Source organism: Plectrocnemia conspersa, unplaced genomic scaffold (assembly GCF_051122295.1).
Source record: "Plectrocnemia conspersa isolate PC_06_02 unplaced genomic scaffold, ASM5112229v1 ptg000002l, whole genome shotgun sequence".
NCBI lineage: Eukaryota > Metazoa > Arthropoda > Insecta > Trichoptera > Polycentropodidae > Plectrocnemia > Plectrocnemia conspersa.
Window position 1 is genome coordinate 20,737,591 of NW_028277166.1, and position 19,082 is coordinate 20,756,672.

At 29.6% G+C, this 19,082-nt stretch overlaps 1 protein-coding gene across 6 annotated transcripts in view; it reads right to left on the minus strand.

The window, feature by feature from the left end:
- Nucleotides 1-16,799, minus strand: part of MRP (Multidrug-Resistance like Protein 1) — a 34,857-nt gene extending 18,058 nt beyond the window's left edge. For all 6 annotated transcript variants that reach the window (XM_088181229.1, XM_088181230.1, XM_088181227.1 and 3 more), the window contains exons 1-2: nucleotides 16,659-16,799; nucleotides 182-478 (exon numbers count right to left, since the gene is read on the minus strand). In XM_088181229.1, coding sequence (XP_088037355.1) covers nucleotides 182-478; nucleotides 16,659-16,688 — 327 coding nt within the window. In that variant the 5' untranslated portion in view covers nucleotides 16,689-16,799. The remainder of the gene's footprint in view (nucleotides 1-181; nucleotides 479-16,658) is intronic.
- Between the last annotated feature and the right edge of the window lie 2,283 nt (nucleotides 16,800-19,082).

The following is a 19,082-nucleotide window of genomic DNA, read 5'->3' on the forward strand; positions in this document are numbered from 1 at the left end:
CAAAATATACGTGATTAGAACTATGCAGATGTTAATATTTTGTGTACATTCTAACCTTGATATTTTAAATTTCATGCTGACTTATAAGATATGTAGAATTTATCTCTATTTTCCTCAATGACGGTATTCACAAGTCGCAGGAATAATATTAAAAAAATACACATTAAGACAACTAACTCACAAATGAGAATATTTTAATCAGAGGTGTGTAGTAATCCACATCATGGATTTCCTCCGCGGGCTTGTGCACAGTGAAGCCGATGTCTACAACTGTCAACACGATCAACAGGCAAGTCGTCAACAGCTTAGTCAAGTTCAAGTAATTCCACGGCACATTTTTGTCTTTGCTCTGAAGTATGTACGATACTTCGAGGAACGAAAACACAAACAGGAACACACACGGAGTCCAAACTAGCACCGTTTTCTCGAAGCATGATGTGAACCTGGGACTGGTCGTGTTCCACGTGAGATCCGAATCCTGCAACAAAAATAAATAATTGTTACGACTGTGGTATCAAATGCGGCCAATTATTCCGTTACGAGCTCAATTGAATTGTGTGATAGCTAAACGTTCAGCAATCGGAGTAATTGTATTCTTGATTGAAATGTTCATCCTAGTATGTGTAAATGCAGATGTTATAATCATTGTGTCGAGTCTAAAGATCAATCGATGTATATAACGTTTTGGTATACTCGTTTTATAATAATGTTGATTATACAATGCTCATCTCTGAATGTGAAGGTCATCAAGTCAGTTACCTCGTATCCCCATTGATTTTTTCTAGTACAATAAAAAATTAACAATAATGGTGATGTTACAAAATATTCATATTGTCCATGAAAAGATAAATTTATTATGTAACTAATGTACATTTAAGATAATGTAAAGTGGCACTGATTTATATCATAATAATAAAAAAACGATCTTAGAATCACATCTTGCCATTTAATAATCTCAAGTCTTGACTTATCATAAACCAGTGTTTCTACAGTCGAGTACAAAAAGAATACTAGTGTATTATTTACCAATTCTTATTAGGAATCTATTTATTATTTAATATACACTTTTTTTTATTTTTTATCTGCACAAGATCAAGTCGAAGACAACGCAGCTAAAAAATCTGCGACGGCCGAGAATTCTGATGTTTCAGAGGTCGAAACGTTGTCAAAAGAAGTGAATGCAAGAAAAGGCCAGCAATATTATTTTAGGGGCGGCAGGTGAGGGCATTTGCTCCTCCCCCTTGAATTTGGTTAGAAAAATGCATGTCATTTAATGAAATACTATGAATTTTAATGAAATCGAAATAATAAAAAAAAATGACCACTGACTGGTCAATTTTTGCCTTCCACCTGGAAAAAGCTGAAATGACCTCCCTGATTCTAAATCAGAAATTCTCGGGTTATCCCTCAAAGGAAATTAAAAAAAAAACAGTCTCGAATCTATCCTGAAAATATGTCATTTCAGTGATATATCGAAATACATTTTCACTGGTAGATATATATTTTTACTAGTAAAAATATAATTTATATGGCAGGTGCTAGTAAAATTATACATTTACATACTTATCATTATTTATTTACATGCAATTTATAAATGTTACAGTGAATGTGTATTTTTCAGTGAAGTTATATTTTCACTAGTGAAGTCCAAATACATTTTTACCAATAGATATATATTTCTACTAGCGAAAATATAATTTAACTGATAGGCACTAGTGAAATTATATGCTGTTATAAAATGTCTATGAAACTTAATTTGACAGCTGCGAAACGTTTATTTGTTGATCAAACCCAAACCTAACCTAATAAAAGTTCTAAAACGTAAAATCTAAAATAAAAACTAAGCCAACTCATCTCTCAGGGGGAAAATATCGGATGATGAAGTACAGACAGACGTCGCATCTCGCATATTGTTTCATAGTCTGCACTTGGATATTACACTATGTTTTAAAAATATGACAGCTATCCTTACCGATATTACTACTAGAGATTAAAATACTGGTAGTACCGATACCGGTAATACCGTATTGGAATTGACCATCGCTATTTATTAGGGTAGAAGATCAAAGCAGAATAATATTATTCATTTTAGTTCCAGAGGGTTGAAATGTCGACCTATCCTACCTATGCAAAAAATTCCACCGACGCGGCCTGTCCGCCCCTTTTTTATGATAGGGATGGCTGGCGAAGGGAAAACAAAAGCAAGAGGCATACACGAATTTTTTCCTACTATTTGTACATTTTTATCTTCATTCACATATTTTTACCCAAATAGTCCATGGAATATGCTTCACTAAGCATTGCTTTTTATTACTTTACATCATTGATAGTACACAAAAAAGTTTAAAATGTTTAAAAGACATAGAATAATTTATTTAAAAAATGCAAATCAATGATTTAAAAAAATCGAATATGTTAAACCAGACTGTCTGGTAATAAAAGTTTGTGAAACATTTTATATGTACTATTTAATAACGATAAGTTACTTTACAGACTTACGTGATTTATTGTAGGTTAGGGTAAATTCCATTAACAAGTTGCGTCATATTAATTTTTTTATCAACAGAAAATTCTTAAATATAAAAGTTATAAACTAACAATATTTTTTAATTTTTATTTTGGGCAATTTATATTGGACACCCCTGTTGACCTACTTTTCAGTGGAACGTTTTTGTGTTTCGATATGATAGACTTATGATTTTAATGTAAAACATACTCTAGGTTTAATCTAGCTGTTAATTTTTAACTCTTGTATTTAATAATCACTCTCCTTGAGTATTTCCAACTCATGATTACAACAGAAAACTACAAGTGAGTCATCTCAGAAGCAAAATTGTACATACTGATATTTTGAGAGATCCAAGACCGATTAGATATAATCTCAGCGTGGGTCGGACAAAAACAGGTTTTTAGGTTTTTTTCTCCTACTGAAAGAAATTAACACAGTCATGCTTACTTGATGAAACGGCTGATTTCAATATTCACACACGCCGATAAAAAGCAGTATCATTAATAGACGTATATCTAATAGTGATAATAACACATTTTTGGAACATTTACGTATTTCGTTATCTAGACATCGTATGCGATTTTGGTTTTTGTTATCATATACATACTACATGTTGATATTAAAAAAAAACATTTTTACGATAACTTAGTCGACATTCCATTCTCTATTAAGCTCATTGTAGTAACATTTCTTTGCAAAAGCGTCCATTAACTATGTGATGCTAAAAAAACATTGTATATTATCGATTATTAAATATTTAATTTCATGAAAAATCATGAAATAGAGTTATAAATGATTTGTCTTATATTGACGATATAGGTCACGTATACCCAAAGAAAATTATATATACGTATATATAACAATGCTTCTATCGGTCTGAGCTAAAAATGCGTATGTAAATTTCTGAAGCACGTGCATGGAGATTCAGCAGTTAAGCATTTAAATGGAGCCTGTTGTATTATTCAAAGGAAAGGCGAAAGCAAATAATTGTCTTTTAATTGAAAGCATCGTTAGTGTATCGATTTTTAATATATGTTTTATTGTGTGTCAAATTAATTCAATGCTCTAAAGCATGGTTTCCCAAACTATGTTCCGCGGAACACTGGTGTTCCGCGGATCCAAAATAGGTGTTCCGCGGAGCCTAAATAGATATTTCACAAAAATTTAGAGTAGATTAAAAAAATTGTTAGTCTTGCTAATACATAAAAATTGTTCATAAATCTGATAAAAAAGCTTGAAAATATGTGTTAAATATTCAACATTGATGTGTATAAAATCTGGAGGGAAAAGTTTCATAAGTCGGTGTTGTTTTTTTTAACTTTAAAATTTGATCGTATTTACACAATATTTTTTTTGTTAATTAATCACACGATATTAGTGCTTGTTATACGAATTTTATTTATGTGACTAGATATGCTACTAGCAGTCACTGTATTTTGCATAGGCATGCACTGTTGACTAAAAAAATTTCCACAAATTTAAAAAATGTTATGAAGTAGCCGTGAAAATGATAAACTATGTAAAATCTAGACCACTTCAATCCAGATTATTTAAAATTTTGTGCGATGAAATGGGTAGTGAACATGAAGCACTTTTATTACATACTGAAGTGAGATGGCTATCCAGAGGAAAAGTACTATTAAGACTATATGAACTTCGAAATGAATTATTAGTCTTCTTGAAAGCACAAAATAATTTGCAACATCATTTTATAAATTTTTTAACAAATCCTTCCTGGTTGATACATCTGCATATCTGGAGGATATTTTTACAAAGTGAAATGATGTTAACTTGTAATTACAAGAAAAAGTATTACAATTTTTAATATGAGAGATAAAATTGAATCTTTTGATAAAAAATTACAATTTCAGATTTTATCGGTTGAATCTAATAATTTTGATTGTTTTCCTGTCTTGGATATGAATGTTTAAATGAATTGAATTTTCAAGTAGATAAAAAAGTTTCACAATTATTTTTATAACAATTACTTGAAAATAACTCTTTCGGAATATTTTCCGAAAACTAGTAAGGACGATTCCTGGGTTCGGAATCCATTTTCCGTGACAGTAAAACCAGTGGGCTTAAGGGATTATGAGAATTTAGTTAATGACTCTGATTTGAAACAAAAATATCAGCCATTAAATGATTTCTGGGCGAGTCTGACTGAAGAGTTCCCCAAGGTGTCAAAACAAGCTCTGGTTTGTTTACTTCCGTTTTCCACGACGTATTGTGACGTATGCGAAGTGTGATTTTTTAAGTATATTGCAACAAAAACAAAATACAGAAATAGACTCCACGCCACGGCAGATATGAAAATACAACTAACCAAAATTGTGCCTGATATAAAAAAAAAATGTTATTTAAGAACCCAAAATCTTTAGTCATTAGTAGTTTTATTTATTTGTATTTTTATGTTTATTAAATAGATTTAATAACATTTCTTTAATAACATGTTTTATTTTATTATGAATTACCCAGCCTAAAAATAAGTTAAGTGTTCCGCCAAAATTTTCGGATTTGCCAAGTGTTCCGTCGCTGAAAAAGTTTGGGAAACCCTGCTCTAAAGGAAATTAGGATATAAAGAAAAATATCAACGCACGATATTGTGAAGAAAATAGCTTATACTTTTTTATATTGATAGCTATATTTTCACTTACTACCACTTCTTGCACTTGACCTACATCTGAAACCGCTCTCATTGCCCATGCAAAGTAGGATAATATTATCCCCCAGAGGGCTGAAATATCGGCCCATTCTACCTATGCGAAAAATCCCACAGGCTGATATTTCAGCGCATTTATTAAAAATTTAATTTAACGTGACGTCAACGTGACGTGTCAACACAAAAGGAATACATACATTTCTTAGGCAAGTATAACAGTACCTAGCAGTTCCCAGCAATTATTTTACGTAACAGAGAAATGCAGCGCCGCCGCGTCTGCCGACCCATTTTTTATAATAGGGATGGCTGGCGAAGTGAAAACAAAAGACATATTTTTAACCAAATAGTCCACGGGATTTGCTTCACTAAAGCATAGATGAAAAATATTAGCAGTAAGTAATTCTCGATAATTATATTTAAATAAAAAACGTATTGGAAACATTCCGCGAGATCTGTTAATTAAAAAAAAACTTTTAATTAGAATTTTTCTGCTATCAACTAAATGTAGGTTATACTAGACGATATAATTAAAATAAATATATTTAAAATGTGTTGATGGGTGTTTATTCACATCAAACTTTTATTTTTTTAAGTAAATAAATATGAAATATGATCCTTATTTTTTATTTTTGTAACAACTAAATATTATTGTTTTTTATTATCTTACAGCATTGGGAGTATACAAAAAAAGTTTCATTTTTTAAAACATATAATATTATATAAAAAATGCAAATCAATAATCTTTTTAACAACGAAAACTCTCATATGTTAAGCCAAATTGGCAATAAAACATATAACTCAAATTTGATTAATAATAATACGAGATAAATCTTTCGAAAATAAATATTATTGAGATATTCTAAAATAAATATTAAATGTGTAATAATTAAAATAAAATAATATAAATAAATCACACCACAATCATCAATAACAAGAATATAAAAATTAAAGAGTAAACAAGTGGTCGATCAAAAACGATGTTGTCCCAGATTTATTGTTCCAAAAGAATAAAGATTTGACACCTGAATTTTTGAAAATATTTTTTTTAATTACTGAAAGTATTTTAATTAAAATAATTTGCATTAAAAATATTTAGTATATCTTAGAATGCTTTGGTTTTGCTAATCAATAAAAATTATTGTACCTGATTATATTTTTCGGTCATTAATTAAAATAATAAAGTCAATACCGGTATTGACTGATTTTTTCTCGGTAATATCGGTATTGAAAATTCCAGAATTCACACCAGGCGAAGCAACGCCGATTACCGATTAAAGACTACGCAAAAAGACCGATGAACAACCGCTTCCCACTTCACGCTAAACCTGGACAGCTACGAACGAAATCCAATAATTCAATTCGAAATTCAGAGATGACTTGGAGTATTATTATTTATGTTATTTTAATTGATTTTTCAAGATATACATTACTAACAGTTATAAATATAATACATCACTGCTTCTCTGACATATTATAGAATAGCTTTACAAACCTAAATGTGTATTCTACTTTACATTAAAATTCTGACTAGAACTGACATAAAAAAACATTACAATCAGCGATCTAACGCTTCACGAATTATAGGATTTTGTACATTTTTTTGGGAATACTATGCCAATTTTAGAATGCGGCCAGACGATAATGGACGCGGTCGAAAACAACTATAAAAAGTTGCTCAAGGACGATCGGCGATGGACGAAAAGGAAGATGAACAGAAGAATAGCCAGTCAAGTGAGACACGGCAAGAAAAGGTTGACGACTCCTGAAAACCGACGTTTTTCATCCGACTCGGTCATGGTTCACGTCTCGCGCGGGCAGCAAATTACCGGTTTTCTACTGTCCTTTTTATATTCCGCTCCGGATTAACCGTTATTCATCGTTATGGTATCACCATAGTTTTCGTACCATGGGAGCCTATGACCTGACTGATGCGTGACAACACACAACTACAATGGGAAATGAGGAGATTCGGAAGAATCGATAGTAGACAGAAGTTCTTCTGGACAACAACTTTTAAATTTTTACACGCGTTTTAAATTTGGGCTTATACGTTCATTAATTATTTTATACATTTTTAAAGATTCTTCTCTCGAATGTTACAAGCAAAGGAAAATATTCAAGCAAGATTGAAAAGATAAATAATAGATTGTTGAAAAAATGTATTTTGTATTACATCTAATTGCATTGATTTGACATTATCTTTTAATCAATGATAGTTAATCGTAGCAAAAAAAATCGATAAGACAAAATTAAGCAAAAATATATATAATTAGGAAATAAATTAATATAAGATGATAATATCATCAATAGTAAATTAAACTTGTAATTGATAATTCTTGATAATTCTTTATAAAACTGAACCATCAATGCTACATTTCGACCTTGTGGTACAATATTATATTAATTAAGTAACGTTTGTTTTAGTAATAATTTGAAAAAATAATACTTATGCGTTTAAAAGAATCTTTGGGAATAAAATGATTAACGAACAGATTGTTTCCGCGAAAATCACTCTACAATACATCAACATTTAATAGTTTAACGGAGCAGATATGCACTAATTTTAATATGAAAAAAAAGACGGGACTTTTAATGTTAGATATAGATAAAGCTTTCGACACAGTATGGTATTACGGTTTGATTCATAAACTATACAAAAACAAAACTCCTGAATATCTGCTACGCGTTATACGCTCATACCTGGAAAGTAGAAGCTATGTTGTTTCACTAAATAATGAACACCCGAACCCGCGTAAAATTCCAGCTGGAGTTCCTCAGGAAAGTTTGCTCGGACCGTTCCTAATATTTTTTTAATTTATAAATATGCCTGTCCGGTGTGGAGTAACACCAGTAATACTCATTTTTCTAAATTACAAGACATTAAAAACAAGGCAATAAAAATAATTTATAACACATATTTTTATACTAATCTTTTAAAAAAAGCACATTAGCCTTAAAATACCAACAATTAAAGAACACTGTTATTTTTATACCAGAAAATATTATAAAAATATCTCGCAAAACCACACTAACTCACTAATCTCGTGTAACGGCAACTACAATAAAAACAACATTAAATTTAAATACTATCACTATATTTATTATTTTTTGTTTCATGTATTTTTATTTTTCTATCGTTTAAATTGTAAAAGGTTTTTAATTTATAACCACAAATATATTGTCCTATATTCTTATTTTTTTATTAAATTAAGCTAAGCAACTAATTGTAAACATGAAAATGGTTATAAACCATTAACATGTATATTATATATAATTATTAATATTATTGAAAAAAAAAAGAAGTAAGAAGTAAAAAGTTAGATTTGGCCTTACATTAAAAAGAGCTTTAAAAGTGAAAAAATAAGGTTCAATTAATTACGTAAAAATGTATAGCTTAGCTAATTTTTAGATATATGTATTATGTTAAAATATAAAACCAGTTACATTTTAATGAATATTTTTATTCCAAGAAGCAATTTAAGAAAAAACTTTCTTTAACCCGCCGTTGGTCGCGCGAGTGTTGCATACGCCGTTGGTCGCGCCTGAGCGAATAGCCGCCTCTCAGTTTTTTTCTGTTTTTAAGTTTAAATATCGAATATTTATTATTTTTTTTATTTTTGGTTTATTTTAGTGTTGTATATATAAAATAAATAAATTCTTTAAAACTTTTATTTACATAACGAAAGAAGAAAAATAAAATAATAAATATTTTAAAAGTAAAATATATATTTTTTAGATATATGCTTAAAACTTTAAAAATAACATGAAAAAATATATATTATTTTAGAACTTGACTACTTGAATACTTAGTTATGCAATCTGGACATAATGCCGATGAATGTTCTTTGCATATTGGGTTATAGCACATGTGGCATTTGATAGTGATTTTGCGATTTTTTTCCTAGGGCAAAAATTACATTTTGGACGATTCTATTTACTTGGTTCTGGGTAATGAATTATCGTAGTGTCAGGTTTCTCTCCTAAATACTGCTATATTTTTATTTGCAAACTTTACTATAAATTTGTTTAATTTTTTTAAATTATCTAAGGAATCGAAAAAAAAATTCAAAATACTTTTTTTATACTATGTATCAAAAGAGTTAAATAAAATATATTTATAAAATAAATTAAAAACATAATAATAACAACAAAAAAGTAAATAATAATAAAAAGAAACTACCAAAAAATAAAATTTCCAGCACGAATCTAACTCGCGTAAATAACGTTCTCTCTCGATCCTTGATATAACACAACTAATACGCAAAACCAAATGTATATCAAATTAGTAAACACATGTTTAAGCCTGCAATATTGAAGAAAACATAATTCTTGAAAAGTAGAGAAACCCGCAAGTTAATATCTTTCATACAAAAAAAACGGCATCAAAAAAACCGATAGGGTGAGCGCTGCGCCGCCGTGCGACCAACGGCGGGTTAAGTATGTATTTACCTTTGTCCATGACCATATTATAAGCATTTTCCTACTTGAGCTTTACAGTTAGTATAAGCTTATAAATCTAGCTGCCGAAGTGTGATTTTTTCAATCATGAATAATAGGTATTATAAATAACGAACAACCACAAGCATGATTCGGCATATTTACTACCTAGTACTTACGTCACTCTTTTGAACATCAGTGATTTTAAAATCTTCTAACAGAATATATATTTTTATATATAATACTTTTGAGTCATAACGATACACTGTGAATATAATTAGTTTATATCTAAATATATGAGATGCATACTATCGTAAAATCTAAACGTAAGAACATACATTTATACAATATAAAAATATAATTAAAATGTAATAATAGATAATAAATGCTTATGATGTCAGCAGAAATAGTAACACAGGATCGATACATTTCTTGGATTATTAATTCATAAACTAACCAACGGAAACATAAAGACCTAATAAATATGCAGTAGTGACCGGAACAAAAGTAAACGTTAATCGATATAATGTAATATTATATTACAAATTTTACGAATGTAATTAATATAATAAAAAATAATCAAAAGCATTTCTTTTTTTTATGAGTAGTGAAGATAACCCATAATTATTATTATAATATGGTGATAGCTGGACATTTCTTTAGTAATAAATAATTTTCATTAATTAATTTACAACGCAATTTTATTTAAGATTAATATAGCAAATTCAGAGTAAATTATTAAATTATATTTTCTAACCAATATGATTAATATTTAATTATAATATATAGGAGTGAATGTACATTCGGTTATATTCTTAGAATATCGATCCATATGAGAGGTATTGTAACTGTTGATTGAATATGTAGAGTAGAATTTTACTTGCATGTGTTTTCTATACATTCATGAATTCAACTTTTTTGCGACGCGATTATAGCATTTTTTATTTGTGAGGTCTATGATCAATATCAGATGTCGTATGTATTTGCAGAAATATGTACTATATATCAAAGATCAGAAACATTGACATATTCTATCATAAGTGTTTGATCAGATTGACATATGGACTTCAGGGACATATGGGTGAGGGCATGTGGGTGCATTTGCCCCTTCCCCCTTGAATTTGTCCAGAAAAATGCCATTTATTGTCATTTAATGAAATACGAATCTTAATGAATTCGAAATATTAAAAAAACGGCCACTGACTCACCAAATTTTGTCCCCCCTCCCTCCCCCATAAAAAAAGCTGAAATGATGTCTCTGATTCTAAACCAGAAGTTCTCGAGTTATCCCTCAAAGAGAATCCCTCTATAGAAAACAGTCTCAAATCTATCCAAAAAATATATTTTAACATCACGATTTTATTGCTTTTGACGTGGATTTTTGACTTCTGAGAAGGGATAATTGTTTTTTGCGCTCTCTTATTGGTCAAAATTCGATTTAGATATGCTTCAATCGATTCTCACTTATTTTAAGTCGTAATATTGTTATAAAAAGTCTTAATATGAACCGAGCGTTTCCACTGCGACGGCACGATTTTATTGACTGGCCAATTTTTTCCACCCTCTGGAAAAAGCTGAAATGAGATCCCAGCAATACTTTTATTTTTTATTATGTTAAGAAGGCGAGGCTATTTTAAGGATATTTTATCTTAAAATTATTAGATCACTATTAAAATTTAACGGTTTTTTAAGGTTGATGATAGATAGTGGAATTACTATTGCGAGTATATTGCAAACAAAAGTGAAAGTTGAAAATGAACGTGACTATAAAACATATTGGAGTTCAAAGCAAAAAAGGACATTTAATATTTTTTTAGCTGTGTCAAGATTATTCTTAAATACATAAGAAATAATTACTATATTTAAGTTATACAAGCGAATGTGCCGATCGCTTATTTAGGAGGATTAGGACAATTTGCAATTTAACGACACGGTCAAGCGTAGGAACGAGCGATGCTGCTCTCTTACTTCAAAAATAATATATAAGCTTGAACACAGCGTATTTTTCAGAATTTGACTACAGTATTAATTCACTATTGACTTGTTAAACACACAACTAGTCCAAGGAGTACTGACTAGTCACTAGACCCCTATTTAACATCAAACCTGGTTTAAGTCCAAAATCCAAGAATTCAACCCAATCTACGGAGACTATTTAGAGACAGACAGGCAAGACTAAGAGAATAACATACATTACACTAATTGCACAAATCGTACGTAATTTAAAAAACATGCACTTATTGACGCATATACGCGTTAAAAGCGCAAGAAACAAAAATGCCACTACCCTTCAACAAATGTTTTCGTTATAAATTTTAACTCATTAATTAACAGCCAAGTCACAAAACTTTGATATATATGCATGTATGTTATAAATGGATTTCAATCAAAATTAAATTGGGAATTATTTTTATTATGTAAGTGTTTTGTTATTTATTCTATTCATTTTTGTCAAATTTTGATTATGTAATACTTCCAATTACAGCAATTTTAATATGTCTCGCTTACTGCATTTACGGTGGTGTGTCAATTCTGCCAAGTTTAAAGCCTTGACTTATTTTTTCGCGGTATTCACAAGCCAACGAGCACATTTCGATTAAAAAGCTCAAAAAAAACACGCGAAAGCATATCTCATTACGTGGATTGAAGGTTCTTCTCGGTTTTCGTTTCACTTTCGTTTTTATATGATCGATCCCACACAAAAGTTACACGTTTACATTGTAGGAATTATATCACAGTATTATCAACATGAATAAGCAAATCGTTAGTTTAGTAACCATAATCTAATTTAAAGTACCAAAAGATGTATTGGATATTCAAACTGTCAATACTACAGTATAATACTACATGTAATTTCAATAGTCATTATATCATTCTCCAACAAAAAAACATAATTTCTGTTGCACGACTGTAAAAGTGAGTAACGGGACCCTTCGCCGTCATCTTCCAAATCGTCTCCGAAACCTTCGGACCGTTACGTCAATTATTTTCAGATTGACTTATACTTTTGAGTTTTACGTTTGAGCAACGCAGTGTAAATATTAGCAAGACCCACCTGCTCAAGTGATTTTTAAAATTCTTTGAAAATAATTTATTCTTCTTCGAGCATTCTGTATACATACACAAAATATAATTGAGCGTCACATTTGAGACAAGTTCTTCCAAGCATTCCACGAAACGTTTTGCTCATAGAAGAAAGCGAAACAATTTATTTCTATATTTATTTAGCCATTATCTATCACTTTTTTAATGTCACTGTCTAAATGACATTCGATAACTCATCACATCGACGTAAAGTACGTCACTTTATCAGCAGTATCGAATTACGCTAAAGCTGCAAATGAATTATATTGACAAAGAATCGTCTGAAGAATCGTCAAAGATCAATAAACTTCCTCGTGTTATGACTTCTGATCATGATATTTCTCATTATTTATGGTACGTCTCATTCGTGTTGTGGTATGTAGGGTTGTTATCAACATAATTTGTGGAATAACAATGAACGTTACTCGTCTACATGACTCATAAAATACAATGAGAATATTTAAAACGAACATTAACGTCGATTCCTTAACACCAAGAAGATTTCCACCGGCTTATTAGATCTACTCACGAATATCTATACAATTTCTAGATTTGTACGATTTCCAATGATGGAAACTGAGATTCAGTGAAAGGTATAGTTTATAGCATTTTTATCTACAAACAATTATTCGTTATACGAAGAGCATACGGCAAAACATATGTGCAATTGAAAAGTATGGATATGTTCTTTGTGTATTTTCATATTTGATGAACTTTAATAGTTAACAATAAAACCACAACTGAATCATTACATAATTATATGTATGTAAATAGAGACATTTTAATCATTGTATAGAAAAGACACTATTTAATTATAAATAGATAAGGTTTTTTTAAGATTTAGTGTATCTGAACCTTTAACAAATCACAAGAACTTATTTATATTATATTGCAGAAAATGAAATGCTCTTTGGCAAAATAGACCTGAATAAAAGATACAGTAGGTGCCAATACAAAGTCGGTAGAATGTGTCTGCGTGCATGATTGCGCATTATTTAAGCATATTAGTCACACGCATGAAATTCTAATTAAATAGTTAATAGGCAATAGCAGATTTTTTGGATCAAGAATAGGAAGAGCAAATGATCTCTTTTTATGCGAAAGTATATAGGAGATCCTCCACAACGAACTTCATTTAGAACTTGACACTTCTACCACTTCGCTTCTGACTTGGAACAAATCCACGCCGAAAATCGACCGAAACGATCAATTTGAAAAATGTAAATCATTGTATCTATAAAACATTTTTTTTCTCTTTTTAGTAATTATCAATTAAAAAACACACTATTGTCGTAAATTATCATGTTCTTCATTTTCTGATTAATCTAGTGCAGTCTAGCCTATAAACTTATTAAGAAACGGCAACAAATTAAATAGTCAGAATTTTATTTACATTCTGGTTATAATTATATTATTCAGTCAGAATAAATATCAAAAATAATATATTTGAATTGATATAAAAAAATCCATAAAAGCCGAATATATAAAAAATATGTATGTAAAATAAATTAACAAAATTGAAAAATAGAAGTGTTGAAATAAATTATTAAAAACTACTAATATAAAAAAAATAATAATCGCTGATTTTTTTCTACAATTTACTATAAATTCAATATAAAATAACAACATAAATAATTATGGAAAATACGGAAAATTAACTCACTCCTATTGGTATAATAACAAATTACTAAATGTGTATCAATAAACTAATCAAAAGGTTAAAAAGACAATGTGGTAAGCATCGGTAAAGCAATGCAGCAATTTATAAGGGAATGTAGGGTGTATTTGGCAAAAGCGGAGCAATGAAACGCTTTTGTTAAATGCTGCCTACTGACTGTGATTTCTGAACATAGTATAGCAGCTAATTATTACACGGAAAAAATATGATGTTTGGTGTAATAATTAGCTAAAATTTAAATTTTTAATTCAACACTATTTTACATCAAAACGAAACAATTTATTTAGGTCAGTAATTAAATTAAAAGGTTAATGCTCACATTTTATATATGGTTAACGCTTATCAAATAATTTGTATTTTTTATATTAAATGTTCATAAATCAAATTATATTATGACAAAAAAATTATATTTCAAGATAATATATTTTGCTGGACATTAATAGCTCCATTAAAATTAAAATTAAATATTATATATTTTATACAAAAATCACACACAATCTCTCGAGCAGCGTTGTGTATAATGAAAAAGTAAATTAGTGTCGAGATCACTTCCAGTTTATACTAGATCTATTAAAATGCCATATAAACTAATGTATTTTGTCCCTTGCACTTGTTAAGAAATGGCGTTTTAGCGACTTCCCCAAAAGAACATGCGATGCAGAAAGTAAATAATGCAAAAATGTGTTCTATCTGGGAAAATACGATATAAGGTAGTATAACAATTCATTATTGCCATTATGAGCCTGCTTAATAGTCTAAAAATAAATTTAAAAAATAAAAACAGATTTTAATTATGCCCCCAAATCATCCCGATCGTTGTTTTCCATCACAGTTCTTAAGCTTTCCACTTTGATCCTGAACTCGAATCCATCGGAGCTTACGCCGAATTGACACAGACGAGAACTCTGAAGTAAAGAAAAAAGGAGATGCTGCCACTTTGATCATTCGATCTGGTTCAGTCAAGCGTTCGTATTGAGTATCCAAGAGTTTAATTCGGTATTTGAGACTATTTGAAGAGGCAGCACCGCGACAAGAATGATAGCAAGTGTGTGTATATATACATATATATATGCAAATATATTATAATATCCGTTTATTGCAATTGTACGGTCAGGTTTCAACTTTTGTAACTTTAAATGAAAATTCAGATTCAGCACATTAGTTTTTGTATCAGATTTATACTGACTCGAAAAGTTACTGATAATATATTTTTAAAAAGCCGACTATTTCTTAATCAAATAATATGTATTTTGCCAATAAATGAATTGAATGAAGTTCTTAAAATAAATTCACAAATGGCTTGCTTTCGATACTTTCACAATATTATAGTTGAGCTATTGTAAGATTTAATGGCGCATTGATCCGATTCTTTAATTGCAATTGTACACTAACCAGCAAATTTCTAAATGAAGCAATACACTCAAGCAGTAATTTATAATCTAATCTTTAGTCATTTTGAGAGTCTAAAAATTCCTTTTTAACTAAAAGATAACACGAACAGATAATATCGTAATCTATGACAGATTTTTAGATTTATTTATCTCTTTGCCTAATCGAAGTATAGAATCTCTCTCGATTTCAAAATCAGATCAGTTGATTTTGTTGTTAAAACGTTTGTTTTATATTGTTAATGTAACGATGAGTTGACTAGACAAAATAAAATGCATCGATAATGGTTTAGCTTGGTGAGAAAATTAATATTGACGACACTAACGATAATAACAATCTATAATGAGTAAGATACGTGTATATAATTCGATATCGATAACGTTCGTCTTGAAGATTTTAAAGTTTATTTTAAAACTTTAGGGATTTCGTTGTATTAAATTACAACTGTAATCCCTAAAAAACGAGCGTGACGATGCGTTTCTACATACTTGCGTGAAGAATTTTATCAGCAAGACAAGTAAAAAGTATCTCATAATTTTTGTATTACATCATGCTAAACTTAAATTGCGAAATGGGTCAACAAAATTTGGTGATTTAAATTATTACGCGATAACAAAATCGACTAATACTCGCAATGTTTTGGAGCAACATTTTAGGATCGATCGCGTGCTTCATACACGTGCTCTATGGCAGTCATTCAAAAACATTTTTACCGGCAAATTAAACCAAATACAATATCCAGTTTTGTAATTAATCACTTATATAATTATTGAGCAATCGACCTGTTTTATATTAGGTCCAAAAAACCAATGTTTGGTTATTGTAGTTGTATAAATAGAATTCGACTGTGTGTTATATGTGTGATTTTTAATCAGTGAGAGGAAATTAGGTTAACTTACCCAAAATGGGTCGCCGCAAAAATCGTCCATATTGAATAAGATTGTTTAAAATCTAACTAACACAAAAAAATGTTTGTGTGTGACAATCATGTAGACCGCGCGATGCACACTCCTGACATCGCCGGCACGAACGACACGACTGTTGAGACATTGCTGGACGGTTGAAACGAAAACATCTGCGCATGCGCGACGACTATAAATTTGAATTCTGGTGAATAAATTATTTATAGTCAAATATATATTGAATTCATAATTAATCTGGATATAATTAATGTTTTAATTAAATCTGAATAGACACGTGATTTATTTTGTGTGTAATTTATTAATTTGCGCAAACTATGAGATGTCATTGATATGCAAGTTTCCGAAATGATGCAGAGTACGTTATTTATTTACAAACCAATACACGTCTCACGCGCATGCGCAAGCATAAACAGATAAATCTTGTTGTCAACACAGGGTTGTCAACACTAATATTACATATTATGTGTAAATTAAACTCAAAACTACTACAATAATGCAACTTTTTATTTATTTTGTTTATGATGTATAAATTAGTAAATAAAACTATAACAGTATAATTAACTTAAATATTTAAAAAAATAAAATTAAACAAAGTAAGTAGTCGTAATCACTTAAATAGGCTGTTAATATCTTCTTGCAACAAAAACCAAATACGGCATTAGGGAGGGGAGGGGCAAGAAAGGGCATTCTCTCCCTTGATTTTTACCAGCAAAATACATGTCACCTAATGAAATACTACATATTTTAATAAAATCGAAATAATAAAAAAACGACCATTGCTTGGCGAACTTTTGCTCCCCCCCCCCCTCCTGGAATAACTGTAATGACACCTCTGATTCTTAACCAGAAATTATCGGGTTATCCCACGAGGAAAATCTAAAAAAGCTGAAATGATGTCCGTGACAAAAACTATGGGATATTGGGATGGCAAAGATAGCATATTACGGGGCGGATTATTTCATTTTTCCTAACCCTACCAATGACATGCCCGCCATATGATGAGTAGGCAAATCAGGCTACTATAAGTGGTGTAGTGGGGCCAAAATGCACAGAAACGTCATTCAAGTACATTTTTACACGATCAGAAGCCATTCCAGTACAATTTTATATAAAATCTGCTAAAATTACTTCGAATTTATTTAAATAGTCTCCGGCACCACAATTTTAAATAACACAATGCATATCCCAATTACAACCTAACTATAGTGAAAGAATCAAAATAAATAGAGTAATCGTATCCAAGTTCACATAAACTGAAATATCATTAGTCACTTAAAAGGGGGTAGCGTGTCAGTACTTATTTTTTAGTACTACGCCCCTTATCACTATCTTATGATGGTTTCGTAAAACCGAAATTTTATGAATGAAATTAGAGGGAGATAGTTATCTATATAAGCTTTAAAAATAATTTCCATTTATTGTTAGGTGATATCATTCTTATTATTATTATAATTTGGGGTACAACAATGAAATATATAATTGTAAAATAAAGTATTTATGCAGTAAAGCATTGCCACAAACAAATTGCGAGAAATGAATTTATCTTATATATAAAGTGTTAATAATTCACTTACGATTATTTTAAATATCTCAGCTAAGCTTACCAGATTGACTCATCCGGCATATTATTTCAAAATAGCGACTTGTTTAGACCTAAATTTCCTGTTATATTTATGCCAAATATAGGTATTACTCCCATTAACCCTTCGAGTAGTGGTTGTTTTATACACATTTGTTAATATACATTTGGTAGTGAGTTAATTTTACCTATTTTTCTATAATTATTTATTTATTAATATTTTATATAGCATTTATAGTAAATTATAGAAAAAAAATTGGTGTCTCTCCATATTTTTTTGCTTCAATTTATTTTACTACTTTTTGGTAATAGTTTGTTCTAATAATTTATTTTACCTCATTTATTTTTCTATTAATAAATTTCGTTGATTTCGGCTTTTGTGGATTTTTTATATCAATTTAGAGGCTCTTAATATTGTTTATAAAATTAAAATAAAATATTTATTATTATGTTTATTTATTTCGCAACTTTAATTTATTGATATTATTTTTAAAAAAAATCATTTACGTTAAATCAAATTAAAAAATATACAAATATAATGTCTTTTATTAAATATTTCTTCAGTTATATATGTAAATATATAACTATATTGGGGTATCTCAAGACAGTGAAGGATCGACAACCGTACATGTACGGCGATTCCGCTCAAATGGTTAATGTATGTAATTCTTTAACGGAAATTGGTTCGATTCTTTTCAGTGATAAGACGACATGTATGATTGCGTATTTTCTCACTAATAGGTAAGAATAACGTTTCTCTAATAATGATACTCTTCTTCTATTATTAAATAATAATTCAATTAGTATTAAAATAACACTTT